The sequence below is a fragment of the Neopsephotus bourkii genome, unplaced genomic scaffold, assembly GCF_033783945.1.
Source record: "Neopsephotus bourkii isolate Nb327-2 ecotype Australia unplaced genomic scaffold, CSIRO-AGI_Nbou_v1 NB_1474, whole genome shotgun sequence".
NCBI classification, from domain to species: Eukaryota; Metazoa; Chordata; class Aves; order Psittaciformes; family Psittacidae; genus Neopsephotus; species Neopsephotus bourkii.
This window is the reverse complement of record NW_026901950.1, coordinates 388,915-414,221: the sequence shown is the minus strand read 5'-3', so window position 1 is coordinate 414,221 and position 25,307 is coordinate 388,915. Positions and strand designations below refer to the sequence as shown.

The following is a 25,307-nucleotide window of genomic DNA, read 5'->3' as shown; positions in this document are numbered from 1 at the left end:
TACTAAAAGGAGGCTTATAAGAAAGATCATAGCATAACAGAACAGTTAGGGCTGGAAAGGACCTTAAGATCATCTAGTTCATACCCCTTGCCATGGGCAGGCCCCACACTAGATCATGTCACCCAAGTCTCTGTCCAACCTGGCCTTGAACACTGCCAGGGATGGAGCATTTACCACTTTTCTGGGCAACCCATTCCAGTGCCTCACCACCCTTACAGAAAAGAACTCTTTCCTGATATCTAACATGAACTTCCCCTGTTTAAGTTTAAACCCATTACCCCTTGTCCGATTGCTACAGCCCCTGAAATAAGAAGAGGCTTTTTAGTAAGGTGTTAGCTGCAATAGGACAACAGGTGATGGTTTTAAACAGCAATAGTTTCAGTTGCTTTTCCTAGGGTGCTTTTGATCCATAAATGCATAGGTATCACTACCCAGTGTAACTAGACATTTGTGGCACACTGTGTCCAGAGAGGCAAAATCTCCTTGCCACCCTGCCTAGCAGAAACCATGGACACCCTCCAGCCTCCAGTGTGATGCCTCCTACATTTCGTTTGGCCACAGAGGTCACGACAAGCCTGTGAATCATCCAACCATCTCTTTAGCTCTCACCACAGACCTAATTAGCTGCAATAAAAAAAATCTGGCTAATCCGACAGAGCTGCAATGCTAACTAAAAACTGAAGAGTCAGGTGCTCGCTGTATGGTTGATGCTGCCCACAGCTGCTCTCCTCCCCTTCCAAGAGTCTGTTCGCACCCCAGAACTGGGGAAGGACTTATGGACACACCTTACCAGACAAAATCCAGCCACCCATAGCAGGGTGGCTGAACCCACAAGCCCCATCCACCTATTTCACCCCTCTCCTCACCAGGCACCCTCCATGCTACCCCTATGGTACATGCTACACACATGCTACCCCTCCGGTCTACCTCTGCCCCACAGCTTAACCGTGCTGCAAGCCTATGCTGGCCACAGGGAGAGGAGGTTAACAGAACCTTAGGGAAAAAAAGGGAAAATGAGAAGATCCCTCCGTGCCAAGCTAGTGTCTCACTGTGGACTACAAGTCATTAAGATCATCACATGGGAACTGCTGCAAAAACTGGACACACACTTGGCATAAGCTGAGTTCTCTTTGCAGGGTGTAAATACTTACATGAGGTGAAGTTCAGAGCTCTCTTTTTTCTGATAGATTAAGCCCACTAGCTATGCCTAAAGACACAGGAGACACTTATTCCATATCTGTCAGCCACTATGGCAAAATGACCAACCTTGGATGTGAGTGAGATCTGCCAACAGCTGCCCATTCCCACCATTACCACAGCCCCAGTATGGTCTGTCCAGCCTCATGCTTTGAGTTAATCAGCTAGCAAAGCACTAGAAAAGGTTGGGCTTTTCTGGAAGACCCAACAAGACTCTTCCACCTTCTTCTCCAGTGCATACAGATAATGCTTCTCACTGGCATGAGCCTGCAGAGCCCTGAACTTTTGCAGAGCCACACTTAGGAACAGCAAGGTTTAAGCTCTGTTTCCCTATGTCAGTGAATTACCTGCTTGCAGCTTCCATCAAGATCAGGACCATCGCAGTGAGTTTTGCTGAACTGCCCCACACCAGAGCTGACTGTGTTTCAGCAACAGAGCTAACAGCAAAGGATGGGTTTGGCCTAAATCACTGCACACCAGCCTGAGCTGTTGCCTGCACTGTCTCTTAATTTCTGCAGGAGCAGAATTAGGTCATCTCAGAGCACTTCCAAAAAACCCAGGGTTAAGCTTCAGCTCTGTAAACACCAATGCTCTTCTAACCCATCAGGCTCTTGAGTTGGCAATGGTAAGGTCACTTACCCTGCCTTGTCATATACAGTGACATATTGCAGTCTGTATAACAAAACTATCATATTCACAAGCCCCCCTGAACACCCTGGGCTGGCTCTGCATACCAACCTACAATGTTCCCTTACCTCCCTCTTCCCAGCACCAAGCACAACAGTTTTTCCCAGCCTCTACACTTGTGCTGGGTACCACATCAGCCCTGAGCTGACGGATGCTGCAAAAGAATGGAGGAATTTCCCCTCATTCCCTGCCTCTGAGTCAGCGCAAGCTCAGAGGACAGAAACATCTGAAGAATATAGCTGCCAACTCCTGACAGGATCTGGGCTCATGAATGCAAAGACCTTCCAAAGGCTTATGAATCCCATTGTGTCCTGAACACTCTTCCACAAGAACAGAAAATACATTCCTGCACCAGCACACTAAAGTAGGAGAGATGATTTGCTATACATTGCAATAGACACAGCTTTCAAACAACCTCCTAAAAACCTACCCTCTCCCAAAAAAAATCAAACAAAAAACCAAACCACAAAACTGTGATAGAAAGGTAGACCACAACACATCCTAACTTTAAACATCTGGAAGTTTCCCAAGTCCAAATCCAAGATGGTCACCAGGGTGCTTTCTATAACCCCTGGTAAGATACAGGTACCTCAAACACTTCCATTTGATATCTCTCTGCAGGCACCAGCAGAAGCTCACACTATGACTAACTTAGGCTCAAGCAAGCAGACAACAGCCCTAATGTGGAACGGTGCAAGCTTATCAATTGAAGTGTGACAAGCAAACTAAATCAGCTTTTCCAAGAGATACAGCTCTAATCTTCCCATGTCCCTGTGGCTGATACGATTTGGGGTCCCTTTGCTGGAGGACAGCAAGCTGTAGGACCTCAGAGACTTACCACGCCCAGTGTGCAGGAGAATTCACCAAGGAAATCATGCTCATACAGCTGCATGCTTGACTTGTCCTGGTCAAATAGGGCAAACTTGAGCTTCTGAACTTCTTCAAAATGATAGTCAATGACGAACTTCTTGGCAAAAGCTGGGTTGAGGTTGTTCACAGCTGTCTCTGTCCTGTCGAGCTGCAAAGAACAAAAAGAAAGAGAAAGCTGCGTGGAGATCTCATAGCAGCCTTCCCGTATCTGAAGGGGGCCTATAGGGATGCTGGACAGGGACTCTTCACTAGAGACTGGAGTGACAGGACAAGGAGTAATGGGTTAAAACTTAAGCAAGGGAAGTTTAGATTGCAGATAAGGAAGAAGTTCTTTACTGTGAATCTGGTGAGGCACTGGAATGGGTTGCCCAGGGAAGCTGTGAATGCTCCAGCCCTGGTGGTGTTCAAGGCCAGGTTGGACAGAGCCTTGGGTGACATGGTTTAGTGTGAGCTGTCCCTGCCCATGGCAGGGGGGTTGGAAGCATCCTGGGACATGCATCTGCATGGGAAACCCACCCCAGAGAGACCATCTGCTGATGCAGCAGCACTGCTGGTGATCATACAATCATAGAATCACAAACTGGTTAGTCTGTTAGTCTAGTGAGATCCTGGTTAGTGATTTTGGTGATGTTCAGTGTGGGATGAATGCTGAGCAACCTTTGTGTGACAACTACAGCCAGTTACAGAGCAGACTCTCCTCAGGAAGCAGCGCTGCATGCTGCAGGCACCATGGAGTTATCCCAGAGGCACAGCTCCTCCAGCAAATCCTCTGAATCAGTGAAGGGACACAGATGGCTCCTGTGTTGCCTCTTTTCATAGAATCAGATTGGTTTGGGTTGGAAGGGAGTTTAAAGCTCATCCAGTTCCAACCCCAACCGCCTGCCATGGGCAGGGACACCTTCCACTAGAACAGGTTGCTACAAGCCCCATCCAACCTGGCCTTGAACACCACCAGGGACTGGGCAGCCACTGCTTCTCTGGGCAACCTGTGCCAGTGCCTCACCACTTTCACAGTAAAGAATTTATTCCTTATATCCAATATAAATCTCCCCTGTTTAAGTCTGAACCCATTGCCCCTTGTCCTATCGCTAAAGTCCCTAATGAAGAGCCCTTCACAAGCATCCTTACAGGCCCCCCGCAGATACTGGAAGGCTGCTATGAGGTCTTTACACAGCCTTCTCTTCTCCAGGCTGAACAGCCCAAATTTTCTCAGCCTGTCTTCAAATGGGATATGCTCCAGCCCCCTGATCATCCTCATGGCTGTGATGACCAAGGTTGTGCTGCTGAAAGCCAATTTGGGCACCTCTAGATGAACTATGGTGCCAGCAGCAAGCACGCTCCCGTTCTGTGACAACGCTCCTTCCTTGTGTGCCCCTTCCCTGAAGGAGGAATACACATCCAGTTGGTGGCTATGCCAGGAAGCAGGCTTTTGGGATCAAGCCAACAATTTACTTGCGCTTCAAAATAATTCAGACAACTGAGGGTCAATTCCCATTAGACTAGATAGATACAGCCTCATCCTACTGAAGCAGAGGGCTGGGAACAACACACAACTGCTCCTTGTGCACTGTCTGCATCCTGTCACTACCAGGGACAGCACAGCCATGGAAAGTCCTCCTGTCTTTGAAGAGCCTTTTGTCAGCAGGGTGTTACACTGGAGTAAGCCTCTGTTGGAGTGGGTAGGCAGAGGGGATGAATGCGGCTCTCAGCTCTTTGGCACATACAAGAAAAACAAAAATATGCACAAGCCGCCTTGTCCTGAGCTGCAGGAGTGTCCCATTGTGTTCCTCTGTGCCCAGAGCCCCAGTGCCCACAGCCCACAGGCTGCCAGCAGCACCCACATCTGCTGAGCAGGGTGTCCTAGTGCAGCAGGGGCACACAGAGGTGGCAGGAAAGAGAGTCATGGGGTGGCAGACTGGTTTGGGTTGGAAGGGACCTTAAAGCTCATCCAGCTCCAACCCCCTGCCACAGGCAGAGACACCTTCCACTAGACCAGGTTGCTTCAAGCCACATCCAACCTGGCCTTGAGCACTGCCAGGCATGGGGCAGCCACAGCTTCTCTGGGCAACCTGTGCCTCACCTTTTCGATAAAACATTTCTTCCTTATATCCAAGCTAAACCTATCCCAGTTTAAAACTGTTGCCCCTTGTTCTATCTCTACAGACCTTTGTAAAAAGTCTCTCTTGATCTTTATCACAAGTGTCATTATACTTAGGTAGGCCACAATGATGTCTCCCCGGAGCCTTCTCTTCTCCAGGCTAAACAATCACAGCTCTTTCAGCCTGTCTCCATAGGAGAGGTGCTCCAGCCATGTGATCATCTTCATGTCCCAATTCTGGACCTGCTCCAACAGGTCCGTGTCTTTCCTGTACTGAGGACTCAACATCTGGACACAGTACTGCAGGGGGGTCTCCCCTGAGTGCAGCAGATGTGGAGATTCCCCTCCCTTGACCTGCTGCTCACGCGCTGGGGATGCAGCCCAGCACACATGGGGTTTCTGGGCTGCCAACACACATTGTAGGGTCATGTCCATTTTGTCACCTATAAGCATCTCCAAGTCCCACAGGGCTGCTCTCCATCTGTCCATCCCACAGCCTATGGCTACTAGGGATTGCCCTGGCTCAGGGGCAGAAGCTTGCACTTGACCTTGTTGAATTTAATGTGATTATCAAGGGCCCACTCCTCCAGCCGGAAAAGGTCCCTCTGGATCCCATCCCTTCCCTCCAGCAAATCAACTACAACACTCAGCTTGGTGTCACCTGCAGACTTGCCAAGGGAGCACTCCATCTCACTGTTTACATCATGATCCCTCCCCTCCTCTCTTCCTCTAGGAATTACATTTCTCATTTGTAAGGTGCTGGCTTCTGAAACCAAGCAAATAACAAGATCATCTTATCAAGGTTTTTATCAAGGTTTCTTGATCTTTTATCAAGATTTCTTATCAAGGGCTCCTGGTATCAAATACAGCAGTTGAAGCACATATTTATAAGATTTCTACTAAGGAGAAAAGACCAATGTCTGCAAAGAACTTATCTGGGATTTACCATCTGGATGCTGTCTGTCTGCAGCTGAACTGATCCAACCTCCCCACACACCTGGCTCCCAACAGTCTCCATCCCATCCCATGGTCCATCCCTCTCCATGGAAAACACCCAGTCCATGAAACGCCCAGCTTAAAGACTGTTGACCTTGAAATATTTCTTGAAGGAGGCCACAGATTAAGAGCATGAGCATTTCCCCACTGGACTGACCTGCCAGACACTCAACCAGCACACTCCTGGCCCCTAGAAATAGCCACTTTTCAAGTGAAACCTGAAGATCGGCTGTCTATACAACTCATGATCCAAGAACCAGCTTATCTTGTCTCACCTAGAAACACCCCATTGCGAGCAGGACCTCACAACATCCAACTATCGTGCAGGACTGACATTTCAGGCACTTGAATCCAAAGCACTCAAAATTTACAGCATAATAAAAAGGGGCTGGGACCACTTTGAAAGTGGCAAGATCCTTTCATGCCTGCCATGTGCTTTACCAGAGGCTGGCATTTCGAGATACGTAGTTAAATCTGACTCTAAGCATGAAGCAAAAAGCACCAATGGGGAAAGGACTGATTGCAAAACACAGAATAGTTAACAAACTGGTGACACGCACACAGCCTTGGGAGGACCAGAAGAGCTTCCACCTCTGAAGGAAAAAGGACCAGCCTTGTATTAGAACACAGAGAAGACACCATCATGGGCAAACCACTGGAGGAGGGAATGCACACAACCTCAGAACTTACCTCCACCCACTTCCCGCTGACTTCCATGAAAAGGACGCAGAAGGGGTCAGATTTGGAAGTGACATCCCTGTCCAGAAGGTTTTGGCCGCAGACAGACAACTCCACCTTGCAGACACAGTACTGGGAGCCGACAGGCCCCGTCAGCATGGGAGTCATGGTGTACGCCATGGACTCCAGCGGCAGCAGCTCCAGGCGGTCTGTGGGACAGGAAATGGAGAGGAACCTCAGTGCAAGCAGAAAGGAAGAAACCACTGATGCCACAGGCAGAGAGCCATGCCATCCTCTGAGTTACACTTCATAAGTTATGAGGCTGTGCTGGCTTCAAAGCATTAACCCTGCCCAGCCACCATCCTCATGTGGCCACCACACCAAGCAGATGTTCTGAGATGCCCAATGAGCACCTACAACCTGCCTGGGTTTTGTTCATAAGTAAGAGATTTTCAAGGAAAGGTAACGTCTTCTGCTCACCCCTCTCCAAAGGGTTGAAGCTTCCCCAACCTCTTCTTCCAGCATGCTGTGGGGCTTTTGTGGGGAGGTTCTACACTTCCATACCATCTTTCTGCATGAAAACAGGTCGTCTTTGAGCTGGTCACAAGCCATGGCTCATGGACCTGAGCTACCAGGGCCAAACTTTAGCTCTGCCTCTGAAATCTTCACAGGGAAAGGGGTGAGTCTGGGAGGATGAGTGGGGTAGAGGACAGCCACAGCTCTACTCACGAGGCCACCAGAAAGCAGAGGCTCTGGCAGCAATCACAAGGTGGCAATAGTTGTCTCATAGAAGTGCAAGGCAACTGTGATAATCAGTGTATGACCTGGTGGTGGATGGGATGATTTACAGGGCCCTGATGAAAAACCCTTTGTCACGAGAACAGCTGCCAAAAGTCTGCTACTAAAGCCATTTTGCAGAGGTACATGTGTTCTACACCATTATGAGTTCAAAACCTCATCCCACATGACAGTTTTGCCTTCTGATGTGCAGCTTACCTGGTAAAAAACACCAGTGGTCTTCAGCAAACAAGAGGAAAGGGGGAAAAAACAAAGTAGAAAAAGCATTTTCAGATTAAGCTGTACTAATAAACCTTCATGGCTGGGGTTGCTGGTGGAGAGAGAGCTCTTTTCACCAGCTCCTTCAATAACTTTCACCCTTTTTTTCAAGAAGGGCTCCCTCCTGGCTCATAAAATTTATTTGAAAACCCCAAATATCTCCTTCCTCCACTTTTATAAGCTGTCTGCTGCTGCTTGGCATTGAAACCCCACTTAAAAGTATTTGTTTGTTTTGCATGGGCATGAGTATTTACAAGCACTTGCACTGCTAGGAGCTGATGGCTACCATCTTCTCTTATCTTGCAGCTCAGCCTCCAAGCTGGGATGGGGATAGGGGACAGGGATGGGGTAAACTCAGGAACCTTAAAGCTCAACCAGTTCCAACCCCCTGCCACAGGCAGGGACACCTTCCACTAGACCAGGTTGCTCCAAGCCCTGTCCAACCTGGCCTTGAACACTGCCAGGGATGGGGCAGCCACAGCTTCTCTGGGCACCCTGTGCCAGCGCCTCAGCACCATCACAGGGAAGAACTTCTGCCTAAGAGCTCATCTCAATCTCCCCTCTGTCAGGAAAAAGCTATTCCCCCTTGTCCTGTCCCCATCCTTGGCTGCACACACGTGTACATCACTGAAGCAGGTCCCATGATTTTTCCCTGAGCACTGCTTCCCCTTGCCTAGACCAAGCCCATCTCATGCCATCACTTCCCATGCACACCAGAACAGTGATGGTGTGACATCAAAATGGAGACACGTGAGGGCAGCCACCAATCTACCGCAACTTTGAGGACAAACGTGCAGACGCAGAAGTCCTCATAGCTTATAACACCACAAAGCCCCTTGGGCCACCAGGGTCCCTGCCAGAGCTGCTCAGCTCCTCTTGAGCCCATGCTGCCAGTTGTAGCTGAAATAAAAGAATTAATTAACTTTTTTCCTTTAATGCACGGATCATGTGCCTTGCTCTCATGGGGGACTTCAACCACCCTGACATCTGTTGGAATGACGGTACAGCCCGGCACAAGCAATCCAGGAGGTTCCTCGATTGTGCGGAAGACAACTTCCCTTTGCAAGTAATAGAGGAGCCGACAAGGAGAGGTGCCATGCTTGACCTCGTGATCACCAACAGGGAAGGGCTCATTGGAAATGTGATGCTCCAGGGAAGCCTTGGTTGCAGCAATCATGAGATGGTCGAATTTGAGATCCTTAGGACAGTGAGAAGAGCGTGCAGCAAGCTCCCTGCCCTGGACTTCAAGAGAGCAGACTCTGGCTTCTTCAGGAACCTGCTCAGTAACGTTCCATGGGATACAGCCCTAGAGGGCAGGGGGCTCAAGGCTGTTAGTTGGTCTTCAGGGATCACCTGCTACAAGCTCAGGAGTGTTGCATCCCAACTAGAAGGAAGTGCAGCAGGAGGGCCAGGAGACCTCCTTGAATGGATAAGGAGCTGCCGAGGAAAATTCAAATGAAAAAAGAGTCCTATAGAAAGTGGAAGCAAGGACAGGCGGCCTGGGAAGAGTACAGGGAGGGTGTCCGGGAAGCTAGGGACCAGGTTAGGAAAGCTAAGGCCCAGTTAGAATTAAATTTGGCTAGGGATATTAGGGATAACAGGAAGGGATTCTATGGGTATGCAGCAAATAAAAGACAGACTAGGGACAATGTGGGCCATCTCCAGAAGCTATCAGCAGAACTGGCTACACAGGATTTGGAGAAGGCTGAGGTTCTGAATGACTTCTTTGTCTTGGTCTTCTCTAGCAAAGGCTCTGACCGCACCACCTGAGACTTGGAAGGCAGACGCAGGGACTGTGAGAATGAAGACCTTGGGCCCACTGTAGGAGAGGAACTGGTTCGAGACCATCTTAAAAATCTGAACGCGCACAAGTCCATGGGTCCTGATGAAATCCATCCACGGGTCCTGAAGGAGCTGGCAAATGAAGTTGCTAAGTCACTGTCCATCATATTTGAAAAATCAGGGCAGTCAGGTGAAGTTCCTGATGACTGGAAAAAGGGAAATATAACCCCCATTTTCAAGAAGGGGAAAATGGATGACCCAGGGAATTCCAGACCAGTCAGTCTCACCTCTGTGCCTGGCAAAATCTTGGAGCAGATTCTCCTGGAAGGCATGCTAAGGCACATGAAAAACAACAGGGTACTTGGTGACAGCCAGCATGGCTTCACTAAGGGGAAATCCTGCCTGAACAATTTGGTGGCCTTCTATGATGGGGCTACAGAACTGATGGACAGCGGTAGAGCAGTTGATGTCATCTACCTGGACTTGTGCAAAGTGTTTGACACTGTCCCACACGACATCCTTGTCTCTAAATTGGAGAGACATCAATCTGAGGGGTGGACCACTCGGTGGATAAAGAACTGGCTGGATGGCCGCACACAAAGAGTTGTGGTCAATGACTCCATGTCCAGCTGGAGACCAGTAATGAGTGGTACCCATCAGGGATCAGTGTTGGGACATATCTTGTTCAACATCTTCATCCCTGTCATGGACAGTGGGATTGAGTGCGCCCTCAGCAAGTTTGCCGATGACACCAAGCTGTGTGGTTCGGTTGATACGCTGGAGGGAAGGAATGCCATCCAGAGGGACCTTGACACGCTTGTGAGGTGGGCTGATGCCAACCTCATGAAGTTTAACCATGCCAAGTGCAAGGTCCTACACCTGGGTGGGAGCAATCCCAGGCACAGCTACAGGCTGGGCAGAGAAGAGATTCAGAGCAGCCCTGAGGAGAAGGACCTGGGGGTGCTGGTCGATGAGAAAATGAACATGAGCCGGCTTCAGTGTGTGCTTGCAGCCCAGAAAGCAACCGTATCCTGGGCTGCATCAAAAGGAGCGTGACCAGCAGGTCGAAGGAGTTGATCCTGTCCCTTTATTCTGCTCTCGTGAGACCTCACTTGGAGTATTGTGTGTAGTTCTGGTGTCCTCAACATAAAAAGGACATGGAACTGTTGGAACAAGTCCAGGGGAGGGCCACGAGGATGATCAGGGACTGGAGCACCTCCTGTATGAAGACAGGCTGAGAAAGTTGGGGCTGTTCAGCCTGGAGAAGAGAAGCTGATGGAGACCTCATAGCAGCCTTCCAGTATCTGAAGGGGGCCTACAAGGATGCTGGGGAGGGACTCTTCACTAGAGACTGCAGCGATGGGACAACGGGCAATGGGTTAAAACTTAAACAGGGGAAGTTTAGATTGCAGACAAGGAAGAAATTATTTACTTTAAGGGTGATGAGGCACTGGAATGGGTTGCCCAGGGAAGTTGTGAATGCTCCATCCCTGGGGGTGTTCAAGGCCAGGTTGCACAGAGCCTTAGGTGACATGGTTTAGTGTGAGGTGTCCCTGCCCATGGCAGGGGGGTTGGAACTGCATGGTCTTAAGGTCCTTTCCAACCCTAACTATTCTATGATTCTGTGTAATTGATGTCTCAGAATAGCCAGGCCTGTTCTATTTATGCTGCTGTCTGTCTGCCACTCCCTCTGAGAAGCAAACACAGGGCAGCTGTGCTGGTGTGGACCTGGTCCTCCCGGAGCAGGGAGACCGTGGGTTTTTCCAGCTCCCCTTCCCCCAGATCTCAGCACTATCTCACAAAAGCAGAGATAGCAGATGACTCAGTGGGAAAAGCGTTTTCCCAGGGCTGACAGGCACCAGAACATCCTCTCAGCCACTGCACACCACCCATACTCCAGCCCCTGCACTCAGCCTGCCGAGCTCCCCAGAGAACACAAAGCCAAGATGGGCATGAGGAAGAGGAGAAGTGATCAGCACCAGCTGGGGCCATCTGAGGGCAGAGACAGTGGGACATGTGTCACGTTCCCCTCCCTCGCACCCAAAATCAGGGACTCTGGCCTCTCCCCCAGGTAACAACCTGTAGAGCTTGATTCTATCTCATGAGTGCCAAGGCCAAAATCCTGCAGATGCCACCTTCTCAAGAAGGGAAAAGGCAGCAGGAAGATGCTGTCACCCCTTTTGCCACCATCACAGTGAAGATGATTTTCCCACTGAGGAGCTGCTGGTCCAGCCAGCCCACCAGGGATGGAGATGCCAAATTGGTGGGCAGCTCTCCCGTCATGGCTCAAGCTACTCTTCCCCCCCAGCTCCAGTCCTGGTATAAAACCCATAGGAGCATAAACATCCCCAGCAGGTCCCCCTAGCCAGAAGGTTCACTAGCCATGAACCACCTGAGGCAACCAGCAGGCTTCAGTGAGCCAGCAGCATTTTAACAACCCAGCAAATGCATTAAATTCAGTGATGCATTTCAGCTGGAACCAGGCAAGCCAACTTGCCATCATCTGTATTCCAGGCTCTCCTTCTTTCTTTATTCTCTCCCTGCATTCACTGCTCCTGAACAAAGTCTTACAACTCACTCAGCATCTGCAGCCAAATATTCTCCCAGTGTACAATCCCAGCTGTGTACCCATCACATGGACACACGCTCTCCTGCCTAAACACAGCCAGGATACTGATGAGAGGTCTCAGGGACAAGCATGAAAGTCTGACATCCCCACAGTCTCATCTACCATCAGCCACAGCAGCTGCCTGAAGAGTCACAAGAGTAAGAGCAGGGTGGAGAAACATGATCCCCAAAACTTTTCTAGGGTCCAGCTTCCAGGACCTCCTGAAACAGACTCATCTTTGTGCTTCATAAACTTCAAGTGTTTTTTTTCTCTATGACTTAATATCACAGAATCCCAGACTGGTTTGTGTTGGAAGGAACCTTAAAGCTCATCCAGTTCCAACCCCCTGCCACAGGCAGGGACACCTTCCACTAGAGCAGGTTGCTCCAAGCCCCTGTGTCCAACCTGGCCTTGAACACTGCCAGGGATGGGGCAGCCACAGCTTCTCTGGGCACCCTGTGCCAGGGCCTCACCACCCTCACAGAGAAGAACTTCTGCCTCAGAGCTCATCTCAGTCTCCCTTCTGTCAGGTTAAAGCCATTTCTGCAAGTACTTGGTCACCTCTAAGATGCTCAGTGTCTAAAACCTCCTGCAGTGAGGGGTTTTGCTCGCTGGTGGCACACAGAAGACTTGGGGCCACCAAGAATATCTGAGATGAACATCTGGGATCCCCAGAGCAATGCACACAGATGTTCTCCTCCTCCTCTTCACCCCACGCCCCCCACTATGTACAGAAGACCCCCAAACCATGTGCAGAGCTGTCTGGAATCCCTGGGGCCTTTCCTTCCTCTCTTATCTGAAAGAGGAGGGGAAGGGGTTTTCTGTTTTACAAACTAACTTCTGCCCTGGGGGTTCCCTTCCCTCCACAGAAGAGAAGCCACACAAGAAGCAGTCGCTCGGACCATGCTAAGGCCCGGTTTTAAGCATTAACAGAAATAAATAGAGAAGAGAAAAAAAATAAGATATAATTTAAGTGAGACATTTTGGTGTATTAATATTGCTGCCAAACTTCCGTGATCTCCTCTCCTTGAAGAGATCGGATTTATTTGCACAGGGAATACCAGACATATTTGAAACAGCCACAGAAGTACTGATAACCACCAGTGATACCATGCAAATTCCCCTGGGTCCTTCCTGGGAACGTCTGTTCCCTTCGGGATGATCTGTGATTCCTGTAACACCACACAGGAGTCACACATGGCTCACTTTACCCACTCAGGCTATCCTACTACAGCTACTGCATTGTAGAAGCAAATGTCCTTTCTGGGAGGGGAAAGTGAGATGAGTGTCAAACAGGTAATTTGGGTTCCTATAAGGCACATAGCTCAGCTTACAGCAGTGGGGACACAGCAGGAAAGCAGTGGTACTCGAGGGAAGACAAAGAGCTGGTGAAAGTGAGTTGTCAGAAGACTGAAGCAAAGGAAAGGAGGAACACAAGGATGCAGAAACCATTTGCCCAGAGCAGCAGTGAAGGTGAAATGCAGCACATGTGGAGCTGGCGGCACCAGGAAAAGCCAGGAAGCACTGGGACAGACGATGGCACAGCTCCCTGTGCTCTGCTCCCTGCTGTCAACAAATACAGTCATCTCCAGAATCATTTTGCAGAGCAGAACTGTTTGCCTTTCAGTCTCGCCCAGGCAACACGTGTATTCACCAGCCTGCATCTGGTCTTAATAACAGCCTTGTTTCCTTCTGAATGCACGTGGAATTAGTCATGTTCAGGGCCCCTTCCCAGCAAATGCCTCTGCCAGGGCTGAGCAGCCTGGGGGAGGCAGCACTTGAAAACTCCCTGCAAGGATGTACCTTGGGTACCCACTATCATCAGAGGATCTTCAACTCTTCTGCAGGCAGTGAAAGGCTGAAAACTGCCTCTGAGCATCCCAGCATGGGTGGGATGGATGTGAGCTCAAATTCTCCCAAATCCCTAGAGATCTGGTGTAGACTTGGCAAACGGGGGTGCCCAGGCTGGGTTCTGCTTTCCACACTGGCATGCTGTCAGCAAGTCAAACAGTCCTGCCTGATGCAAGAGGCCACAGGGACTGTACTGAGTTATTTTAGGGGCCTGACAAAGTGAGAGAGTTTCAGAACAGACTAATTAAATCATCTCCCCAGTGAACCCTTCCTGATGGAAACCGTGTCTAATAGTGTTTTGTGGGCTCATGACAGCCCAGTTTGTCACACTGGTGCTGTGAAATCCTGTTCCAAGTGAGACATGACAATGGCTGGTGGCCACCTCAGTACCACAATGGATGCTGCTTCATTTTGTGCTCAGGGAATAGTCACCCACAGTGCCCATCTCCTCCTCCTTGCAGCTGTCCCCAGGAAAGCCCTCATTCACCAGGTCTGGTCATAGAATCCCAGACTGGTTTGTGTTGGAAGGAACCTTAAAGCTCATCCAGTTCCAACCCCGTGCCACAGGCAGGGACACCTTCCACTAGAGCAGGTTCCTCCAAGCCCCTGTGTCCAACCTGGCCTTGAACACTGCCAGGGATGGGGCAGCCACAGCTTCTCTGGGCACCCTGTGCCAGGGCCTCAGCACCCTCACAGGGAAGAGCTTCTGCCTAAGAGCTCATCTAAATTACCCCTCTGTCAGGATAAAGCTATTCCTCCTTGTCCTATCCCCATCCTTGGCTGCACACACGTGTACATCACTGAAGCAGGTCCCATGACTTTTCCCTGAGCACTGCTTCCCCTTGCCTAGACCAAGCCCACCTCATGCCATCACTTCCCATGCACACCAGAACAGTGATGGTGTGACATCAAAATGGAGACACGTGAGGGCAGCCACCAATCTACCGCAACTTTGAGGACAAACGTGCGAGCAGAAGTCCTCATGGCTCATCCACCACAAAGGTCCTCTGTCAGGTTAAAGCCATTCTCCCTTGTCCTGTCCCTACAGTCCCTTGTCCAAAGCCCCTCTCCTGTAGCTTCTGGGGAGAACAGGAATAAACTGAGGCAGGAAAGGAGGATAAGCCAGAGTGCCAGACCAAGGCACCAAACACAGGCCCCTCCCAGTGGCATTTCTTGCATCCAGGCATTTTCAAGAGAAAAAGGTTTTGGATGGAAAGAGGTCTTCAGTGAGTTGAAATGTCCCATTATCTGCCTCCTCACTGTGATCTCTGCTTTGCTTTAATACAGTACAATTCTATTTGGCAATAGCCACGTGAATTTATCATGAGGGAGCGAGTGAAAGGCAGGTTTAATGGTCTGGAACACTGTTCCAACACCTTTTTTGTGGTTTGATAGCTCTATGTCAATTTGAATTTGGATTTGAATTTCAATTTTCAGCTTTGGCAAGCAGAGCTTCTGTAAGGAGCTGGGGCGGTCTAGAGCAGGATTAACACAATGCTTGACCCAGCATCCCCAAAACCCTTTCTAAAGGCAGTTAGTGAAAGGAAGACTCATAGGGCTGCTTCCTCCCATGTCCCCAGCTCCACACACTCACCCAGCTGCAGCACCACCCTAACCCTTAACCCTGGGGTCCCCAGGGGGTGAATTGCACTTCTCAGCAAGATCAGGGCTGGCCAAGAAAGTGGAACTGATCCTGTGTCCTCCCTGACCCAGGCAGCCCAATCTTCCTACCCTGGGGGGCATCGTTCAGCAAAGGCCAACCCTTTCCTGTCCCATGCCTGTGACGTTTAGGTCCCACTCCAGGAAGACCTTTCCAAACCACATTCGGACTCGTGGGGTGTGTCAGGGCTGGGAGATGAGGAAATTCCCTCTGTTCCTGACATGGTAGAGCAGCCACCACCTGCCAAAAAACAGCCATTGCCCTTCCTTTGATCCTCAGTGCAAACACATCTACCTGGGCTCCTCCAGGCACTGGGGACAAGGCTCCTCCAGAGTCTGAGGTCAGGGCAGGTGGGCATAAGAGCTGGTCACAGGGCCAAACACCCACCACCAAGCCAATGTGGCTCCAGCTGATGCGGTCACCTGGGCTGACAACAGTGAGGACAAGCCCAACCTGATGCATACAGTGGCATCTCCCCACCACTGCCTGAGATGCCACTAGCAGCACCTTCATAATGACACCATTCAAGGGATGTGGGGCCAGGCTGACAACGTAACTGTGAAGTGCTCCTTCAAAACCGAAATCAGGAAGCTGCGGGGGCTATAAAAACACTGAGCTTCTATTGGCATGTAAAACGTTTTGTTTAAGCCCAGGTGTTCCTTGAGACCCCACACCAATTTCCAAGGACTGCTCTGAATCAGGCCAAAGCTACGTTTGCATGGAGTTTCCACCTCAAACCACTACTCCTAGGAGGGATGAAGACAAGTGGGCCAGGAACCACCTGTAGAGTAATAGAATCAGCTAGGCTGGAAGAGATCTTTAAGATCATTGAGTTCCCAGCACTGACAAGGCCACCACTGAACCATGGCACTGAGGGCCCCATCTACACCGTTTGTGAACACTTCCAGGGATGGTGACTCCACCACTGCCCTGAGCAGCCTGTTCCAATGCCTGAACACCCTCTGGGGAAGAAATTGTTCCTAATCTCCAGTCTAAAGCACCCCTGGTGCAGTTTGAGGCCATTTCCTCTTGTCCTATCCCTTGTTCCTTGGGAGCAGAGACCAGTCACCTCCTGGCTCCATCCTCCTGCCAGGTAGTTGTAGAGAGCACTAATGTCCCCCCTGAGCTTTCTCTTGTCCAGTCTAAACCCCCTTCAGGTCCCTCAGCCCTTCCCCATCACACCTGTGCTCCAGGCCCTTCCCCAGCTCCGTTGCCCTTCTCTGGACCTGCTCCAGTACCTCAAAGTCTCTCTTGTAGTGAGGGGCCCAGAACTGAGCACAGGATTCAAGGTGTGGCCTCACCAGTGCCCAGTACAGGGGGGTCATCACTGCCCTGGCCCTGCTGCCACACTGGTGCTGATACAGGCCAGGATGCCATTGGCCTTCTTGGCTGCCTGGGCACAAGCTGCTCATGTTCAGCCCTGTCACTCAGCATCCCCAGGTCCTTTTCCATGAGCAGCTTTCCAGCCACTCTTCCCCAAGCCTGGAGCTTTGCATGGGGCTGTGGGGACACAAGTGCAGCACCTGGCACTTTGCTTTGTTGAACCTCATCCCATGGGCCTTGGCCCCTCAATCCAGTCTGTCCAGATCCCTCTGCCGAGCCTTCCTATCCTGCAGCAGATCAACACTCCCACCCAGCCTGGTGTCATTTACGAATCTATTGAGTGTGGCCTTGATACTCTCATCCAGATCATCAAAGAAGATATTAAATACCACCGAGCACCCAGGACAGACAGGCTCAGGCACTGAAGGAGAAGGGAAGGGAGAGAGACAGGATTTGCAGCACAACTGGGCAGAAAGTGGGATAGGCAATGCAGATCTCCACCTGGAAAATGAGGCAGAAAAAGCCCAAGCTCCCTCAGCAGTCCCAGGAGAGACCGGCCTCCTCAGGGCTTTTCCACACCTCAAACAGGCTGCAGCATCCTCTCCTCCAGCTCCCAGGAAACTCTTGGCAAACAGCTTTGTGGATATTGAGTGGCTGGAGTTGGGTCAGTTTGATCCTTGCACCCTAGCCCCAGCACAGGATGGGCAGGAACACCGGGATCCCACCCTGACCATACAGTGAGAGTTTCACCCAGTGGGAGATCCCTCTCCAGAGAGCAACCAGATGGATAACGGCATATGAGCCACATCTACACATCAGTACATCTGGGGTCAAACTTGAAGAAAGGAGCACTTCCCATGCAGAAGGACTTGCCCATGGAGATGCTGTTGCTCCCTCTGTAGCCTTACAATATGCACCTGCAACCCACCCAGATTTTCCAGACAGATGAAAGGGAAAAGACCACTGTTTCTCTGCTTGGGATGACTGATGGGTGAAAAGGAACCCGCAGCAGCCATAAAAGTTTCCAGTGACTTCCCAGCAGTACCCCTGTCCCTGCTCAAGGAGTGGGCTGGTGGCAAGGAGCTGTGTGGTGTGTGGAAAGAAACCATGGAGCAGCCTGTCCCACCCATGGGTGTACTGCAGGACAGCCCAGGCGCACTTCAGCAGCCCAACCCTGGTGGGGTGTCCACCATGAAAGCCTGCTTGGCCAGGGAAACCTGAGCAGGACCCGCTGGAGGGCACAGGCACAGGCATCCTTGGCGGGACTGCAATCTCCCAGTGCATGCTGTGGGATGGACAGGGACCTCTCCATTCATAACGAAAGTGCTGGAGCATCGGCTTCACTGGTGCTCCACAGAATCAGGACAGACAGGTATCACAACAACATATCACACTGTAACACCACTGTAATCACATCAGCAGGTCCAGCACATGAGACTCTCAAGGGAAAAGGGATTAGGAGACATCATTATTTACAGTCCACCATACTGGCTGAGCTCCTTTGCTGCTCATGTATCACCAACAATGGCATTTAGCCCTTGTGAAGACCCCACAGGTTCCAGTTGCTCTACTGGCACCATGGCCCCAGCCTCAGCTGCGGCACGCAGCCATCCAGCCACATCCAGAGAGGATGGAGACATCCTGTTTTCTACTTCCTACAAACCCCCTCACTCCTCACTGCTCTGTTCCGCACTGGGAAAAGTGACAGCCCCTCAGAGGTTCCTCCAGGTTGGTGGACAGTCCCCTTGCAGCTGCAGGGACACAGTTGCTCCCTGGTCACTGCTCCAGGACCCAGTGTCCTCCAGCAGAGCTGCCCTGGCAGAAGGGAACAAAGGGCAACAGGATTCTGTTCTCCAAAAAGATGAAGTCTGAAAATATTATTACGCTGTCTCCAAATATCCAAAACCACTTACCAGGGAGAAATCATTACTCCAAAGAGCAGGAGAGCCAAGTGCTGCACAGAGGTCAGGGCTTCCCTGTGCTCACTGCACCTCCTGCACCCATGGCATGCCCTGCTCACAAATGCATCTGTGGTTTTCAGAGCAGCAGCAGCTCTGGTCTTGCTGCTCAGACATAGAGAAAGGGCAAGAGAGGGGCAGGGCAGGAGCAATGGACAAGCCACCCAGGGAGATCCCATCCCAATCTCCACTGGCAAGCGCAGATTTGGCCGACTGCACATTTCCCCTTGACTACAAACTTCCTCTAGGGCCCAATTTACGGAAATTTGTGATATAGGGCAGAAAAAATCATGTTGTCACTGTGCATCCTGGTGATCACATCAAACCCCATGCACAACCGCCCACAGAAAAGGTCCACATTGTGCAACAGCCAGTTCCCTTCTCCATGCCAGAGAAAACCACAGTACCCGCTGGGCATGGGCAGCTGTGCAAGAAGAGCAAGGCACGGTCTTACAACGGGTGTGTGTGTGTGTGTGTGTTTGTTTCAAACACCAGATTTTGAGGAAAGAGTTGGTTTCATTAAAGGCAGACCCTGTGAAGTGGAAGGGAGCAGAGCAGCCCCTGGGGGACACGCAGGCGTCCCGGCTCCTGCGCAGGTGCAGGGGAACCTCCTGCACTCACAGTGTACTTGATGTGTTCTGGCTGTTACAGGCTTTTTTGAGTTACTGAAAACAGAAACGCTGGCTTTCTAAATTTTAACTGAATTCCAGTTTCCAGCCAGCACCACATAGTGCATGTGAGAGATGGATTAAAAAATCATCACTTACGGGATGAGAAACATCTTTAACTGCTTTCTAACATAAACACATGCCAAAATCACATGCATGCCAGCCAGAAAGGCACTGCCAGCTGTCCCAGCAGTCAACAGCATGCAGGTCCCTCCACCCCAGGCACCATTCCATTCCCATAGCCCATCCCCTGACAACATAACTAAATATTAATTAATGTGTACTTATGTGTAATGCTCATTGACCTGGCACATTGACACCAAGCCACACAGACCACCACTGATGTCCCCACAGGCTGGAGGCCACCTTCACCCTGCATGGAGGTAATGATCCTATCTTTTCCTAAAGAATTTTACAGGCCTCCTTTTGCAGCAGGGAGATGCTGCTCCTTGATGTGTGAAGCTTCACCCTTAGATGGATTTGTATTGCCAGCGAAACAAAATCTCATAGAATCACACAGCCATAGAATGGTTTGGGTTGGAAGGGACCTTAAAGCTCATCCAGTTCCAAACCCCTGCCACAGGCAGGGACACCTTCCACTAGACCAGGTTGCTCCAAGCCCCATCCAACCTGGCCTTGAGCACTGCCAGGGATGGGGCAGCCACAGCTTCTCTGGGCACCCTGTGCCAGGGCCTCAGCACCCTCACAGGGAAGAACTTCTGCCTAAGAGCTCAGCTCAGTCTCCCTCTGCCACTTTAAAGCCATTCCCCCTTGTCCTGTCTCTACAGGCCCTTGTCCAAAGCCCCTCCCCAGAATATGGTGGGTTATAATGAGAACTATGCCTGATAAATCCTCAGCTCCTTCCCAACAGCTTTAGACTCTGCTCAGGGGATTATAAACCTGCATTTAAATGGCTGCACAACCCTGAACTTACTTGTTCAACAGCAGAACTTATGTTCCCAGCTTGTCTTATTTTTAAAATCAGGCTTATGACAGCTCATGTTTCTTCCTAAATCCTCAGCTTCTGGAATCATGCGATGATGGACAATCCAGGGCTGGGGGGAAGGAGACTGTTCTAGGCAGAGCTTCTTCCTGCTGGCTACAGGCAGAAAATCTGACAGCCCAAACCCAAAGCCTTAGCAAAAGCAGCAAATAAAAGTGAAGTCCTTCTTGCTAAGTAGTGCACTTGTTTGTTTTCCTGACACTGTAATGATGTTCCTGTAATCAAACCCACCTGTGTTCCCAGGAATTACTTTATCCCCTGCCCCTTTGATCCAAATAAGTATCCTTGCAAAGGTAGCAGCCAAGAAACTGAGCCAAAGCATCAAAAAGTGATGACTTAGGTCCCTTGACAAATATTTTACAGAGGTTTAAAATACAAGTTGCAAGATTCCAGGGGTGGGGGGCAGTGTCCAGTCCTTCTTTCCTCCTGCTGTTTTGTGGTTGTGCCCTGTGCATCATTTCAGATGCCCAGCTCCTCTACCACACCAGAAAATTTACCTCTTCTCCTCCACTCCCCTCACCCTGGTTCTGAACGCCATCCAAGACGCTCACATAAAGAGTTCCTTATGAGAGCTGGCAACCCTGAACCAGGACAGGAGGCTGCAAGCATGGCTTGTTCCTCTATTACCCGGTATTACGTTCTCGGCATGCTGGCTGCTCCTGGAGAACAAGTCCTGATTTACAGCAGCATGAGTGGCTCCGGTCAGTGCTCCCCAGGGAGAGGTTTCCACTGTAGTCAGTGGGAAACTCTTTCCACCGGGTGTAACGGGAGCAAGAGAAGTTGTTGTTCTTCCCAGAGTCTTCACACACCATGCTGAAACTGCTAAAAGGCAAACAAAGCCAGTGCAATTCCAGTACACAACCAGAGCAGGCTGGTAAGTCATGGGGTGTCACCAGCACTGTGTAACCCCACTGTTCTGGGGTGAGGAAGGAGGATCATGGGCAGAGGAGCAGAGACCATGCTGGGGGCTGCATGGCTGATGTATCGCCCCAGGGCAAGGAGTAGCTTCACCCACATCTCAACTCCTGTGGCTGAGCTCTAATTGGATTTTTCCACACTGGAAACCACAGGTTTCAGGACCCGTGCCCTCCTCCTCCAGCACGGACCCTAACCTGGCCTTGCCAGCACCCTGCACAGGGCCCCTCACTGTCCACCAGTGCAGACCCCAGGAGCAAAGTGTCCCTGTGGGAAGGCAGTTTGGTGCAACTCTGGATGAAGTAATTTCTCTTGAGATCGGGCTCAGAAAGGCAGTGGGGAGGGAGAAGCATCACAGCCACATCTCAAATACTAGCAGTTGTATGGCACTGCACCCTCACATTGCTACAGCCTGATGTCTGCAGCATTAAAGAGATGTGAACTGTCACCCGGACTAAGCAGCCCCTGGGAATGGTGCAGCATATGCCGGCAGTGCCAACAAACCCCATCTCCGAGTGGTGAGGGGTTTCAGGAACCAGGAAAACAGCTCCAGGGCTGCTTGTGTACCCCAGCAATCCCCAGCAATTGCTGACGTTGTCTACACTGCAAGTAGGTGCAATTTTGGGGACACTGGGAAGCCTCACTGAGTGCCTTCCCTTCACATTATCCCAGGAGGGATGCTCCAGAGGCAACAACAGAGAAGGACATGCAAATCATCAGAAAATGTATGTCCCAGGCTATCATCCAGCTGTAACCAAAGCAAATGCAGCATTTCCCTGAGGCTACTCCAGCAAAATATCCTCCACCGAATCAGTTCTTCACAACAGATCCTTTCCACACGCCCAGGGCCTTTGTTTCCAGCCTTTCTCCTCCCATTGCTCTGCTCCCTGCTCCCTAACAGGCTTCAGTGGGATTTCTGGCCATGATAAAACATTTTGTGGCCCTAGAGAAGCCCAGTGGCATCATATGCCAGAATAAAAGCCTGGTACCTGGGCTTGAAGGAGGAGGCTGGTGCTGGTGATAGGGGACGGTATCAAAGCTGAGCACTCCTGGGCTGTGATTGCACTGGCCTGTTCTTGACTCCAGCTTCCCCAGCAAGGTTTTAGTGCATCTCCAGGAAGCTTCAAACCTGGGGCTCAAGGTTGACAGGGATCCTTCTAATTCTGTCCCAGGAAGCAGCCGAGACTCCTGGGGAATCAGCAGCAAGGACCCAGCCCTTCAGAGACATTTCTGCTACCAAAGCTGAGCTCTCATCTCACCTCCAACTCCTGTTCCACCCTCCCTGCAGTGACCTGCTCCAAAGGGTGTGTTCATCCACCAAGTCCTCCAGCCTGGCTGGCTTCAATCCAGCCACTTGCCACTTCAATCCACCCAAAGACTTATTGCATCAGGTCCTCAGGGTGGTGGAGCTGACGGAAAAACACCTCCCTGCCTGCCATGCTCCAGGCACCCCACGCTGCTGAGAACAGTGCTCTGTTCACCACAATCATGGGGGTACCATCACCAGGCGGAACAACATCGGGCTGCAAACAGTCCCCCAAGAAGCACTTATGCACTTCCCAGCCATCAGCTCACTGGATCCCTCTGGAACTCGATGCAGCTGCCAGGAGAAACCCCAACCAAACGTCCCAGGGCTGGGGAGCAAAGTCATGCGGCCCCAGCGCTTGCCTAGGGGTTGTGCGCCCGGTTGGCAGTGTTAGGAGTGGATGCAGAGGGAAGTGGGAATGGGAGGGACAAGTTCTACACAGCACAGAAACGGAGTGGCCTGGGCTGGGGAACAGGGTGTGAAGCGACTGGGAGGAGGGGATGAGGGAGGGTGTCCCAGCAGATGGGGGCTGTGATCGAGGGGTTGGAAGGTCTGTCCTATGGGATGAAGTTCTGTCCCAGGGGATGGAAGGCAGAAGGGACACCACACACTCCCAGGACAAGCTGAGGACACGGACACACACGCACACACACACTGCGTTGCAGGTCCCCAGGGGATTCCTGCCGGCCAGCGCCATGCTCTCTCTGGGATGCCCGAGGTCTCCGGTCCTCGCTGGTGCATTCCCCGCGGCTGTCACTGCCCACGGGACCCACGGGGGACGATCCCGCCGCGGGCCCGGCTCAGACACCGGCGGGTCCCGCGTCCTGACCCCTTCCCCTCTTCGGTACCTCCGCGGCGCGCCCAGTACTCACCCGTGGTGTTCACCCACCCCGGCTCTCACCCACCCCGGCTCTCACCCACCCCGGCTCTCACCCACCCCGGTTCTCACTCACCCGCGGTACTCGCCGCCGGGGCCCAGCAGCTCCCGCGGGGCCGCGGCTCAGAGCCTCCCGCTGCCGCCCCGGCCACAGTAACGGGGGAAGGAGGGAGGGCGGTGATGTCGAGGGGGGGCGCGGCCATGCCTGGGCCACCCCCGGAGAAGCATCCTGCCTTTCGGATTAAACAAACCCACAAGGATCCACCCCAAAACTTCCCAGATGGCTCTTGGGCTCTTCGCAACAGAAAGCAGCTTTTAAAAAAACCCATGCAATGCGGCTGGGAAACGCGTTTCCGCGTTATTCACCCGGGAGCAGCGAAAACGGAACTTTGTGGATAATCCTGAACCAAACCCACCGGTTTCTGCGCTGCCTGGAGGCTGGCTGGGCTCATCCAACCCGGCTGCTGCGGGTGCTCCTGGTGCCGAACCCAGACCCGGGTGCGGGTGCTGTCCCGGCAGCGGCGAGAAGAGCTCAGGGCACGGGGCTGGCAGCATCGCACCTACGCTCCCCTGCTCCATCCAAGCAGTCCTACCTTCCAGCCTGGAACTGCCGCGGTTTGCACCCAACGTACCATGAGCAACCTCAGCTGACGCTTGGCGGTCACATCATCAGGCGTCAGGGATATTTATAGTTTTGATGTGGAGATAGGGTAATAAAGGGTGTCCTGGGTTGCATCCCCAGAGCGTGAGCAGCAGGCGGAGGGAGGGGGATTCTCCCCCTCTGCTCCTCTGTGGGGAGATCCCCCCCTGCAGTCCTGCATCCAACTCTACGGCAACAACACAAGAGGGACGTGGAGTTCTTGGAGTGAGTCCAGAGGAGGACATGGGGATGCTGTGAGGGCTGGACCAGCTCTACTCTGGAGACAGGCTGAGAGAGCTGGGCTGGGTCAGCCTGGAGAAGAGAAAGCTCCTTAAAGAGAGACCTTAGAGCAACCTCAGTGACTAAAGGGGATACAAAAGAGGGGCTTTGGACAAGGGCCTGTAGGGACAGGACAAGGGGGAATGGCTTTAACCTGACGGAGGGTTTTGTCCCTTAATTTTCACCCCATACCCTAATGTCAGGTTTGCTATCAACATAACTTGGAAGTCACAGGCTCATCAGGTTTACTTCCACCTAATTCTGCTGGCATCAAGTTTACACCAGGAGCAGATCTGGCATTTTAGGAAGACTTTAGGACAAAGTTCTTTCCTGTGAGGGTGCTGAAGCCCTGGCACAGGGTGCCCAGAGGAGCTGTGACTGCCCCATCCCTGGCAGTGTTCAAGGCCAGGTTGGACACAGGGGCTTGGAGCAACCTGGTCTAGTGGAAGGTGTCCCTGCCCACAGCAGAGGGTTGGAAGTGGATGAGCTTTAAGGTTCCTTCAAACCCAAACCAGTCTGGGATTCTGTAATAGTAATACTGGAAGCCTCCCTCTGAAGCTTCAGATCAAGTAAACCATTTCTATCTGTACAGAGCCCTTTACTATGGGCTCTGCTCATGCTCTTAAAGAGCACAGGCAAAAGCAGCAAGTCCTATCTTCTCCCTGGACAGCCTTGCCCTCTCTTTCCTTCAGCTTAAACTGTTAAAGCTGGAAGAGTTTCAAGGCACCAAGTTGGATTTTGGCATGAACAAGGTCCCCCCCTTTTCCAGCCCCACTCCCTTTTTGGCACCCCAGGAGTGGGTAGGGGACCAAGATGGGCTTACAGGTCACAAATGCTCCTGCTTAGCGCAGCGCA

General features: G+C 51.5%; 1 protein-coding gene across 2 annotated transcripts in view; it reads right to left on the bottom strand.

Moving 5' to 3' along the window:
* Positions 1–24,049, bottom strand: part of CPNE2 (copine 2) — a 56,454-nt gene extending 32,405 nt beyond the window's left edge. The window contains exons 1-3 of one of the 2 annotated variants that reach the window (XM_061369096.1): positions 23,950–24,049; positions 6,539–6,735; positions 2,723–2,902 (exon numbers count right to left, since the gene is read on the bottom strand). In XM_061369096.1, coding sequence (XP_061225080.1) covers positions 2,723–2,902; positions 6,539–6,706 — 348 coding nt within the window. In that variant the 5' untranslated portion in view covers positions 6,707–6,735; positions 23,950–24,049. Of the gene's footprint in view, positions 1–2,722; positions 2,903–6,538; positions 6,736–23,609; positions 23,807–23,949 lie in introns of those variants that run through there. The other variant, XM_061369097.1, reaches the window with a different exon arrangement.
* Between the last annotated feature and the right edge of the window lie 1,258 nt (positions 24,050–25,307).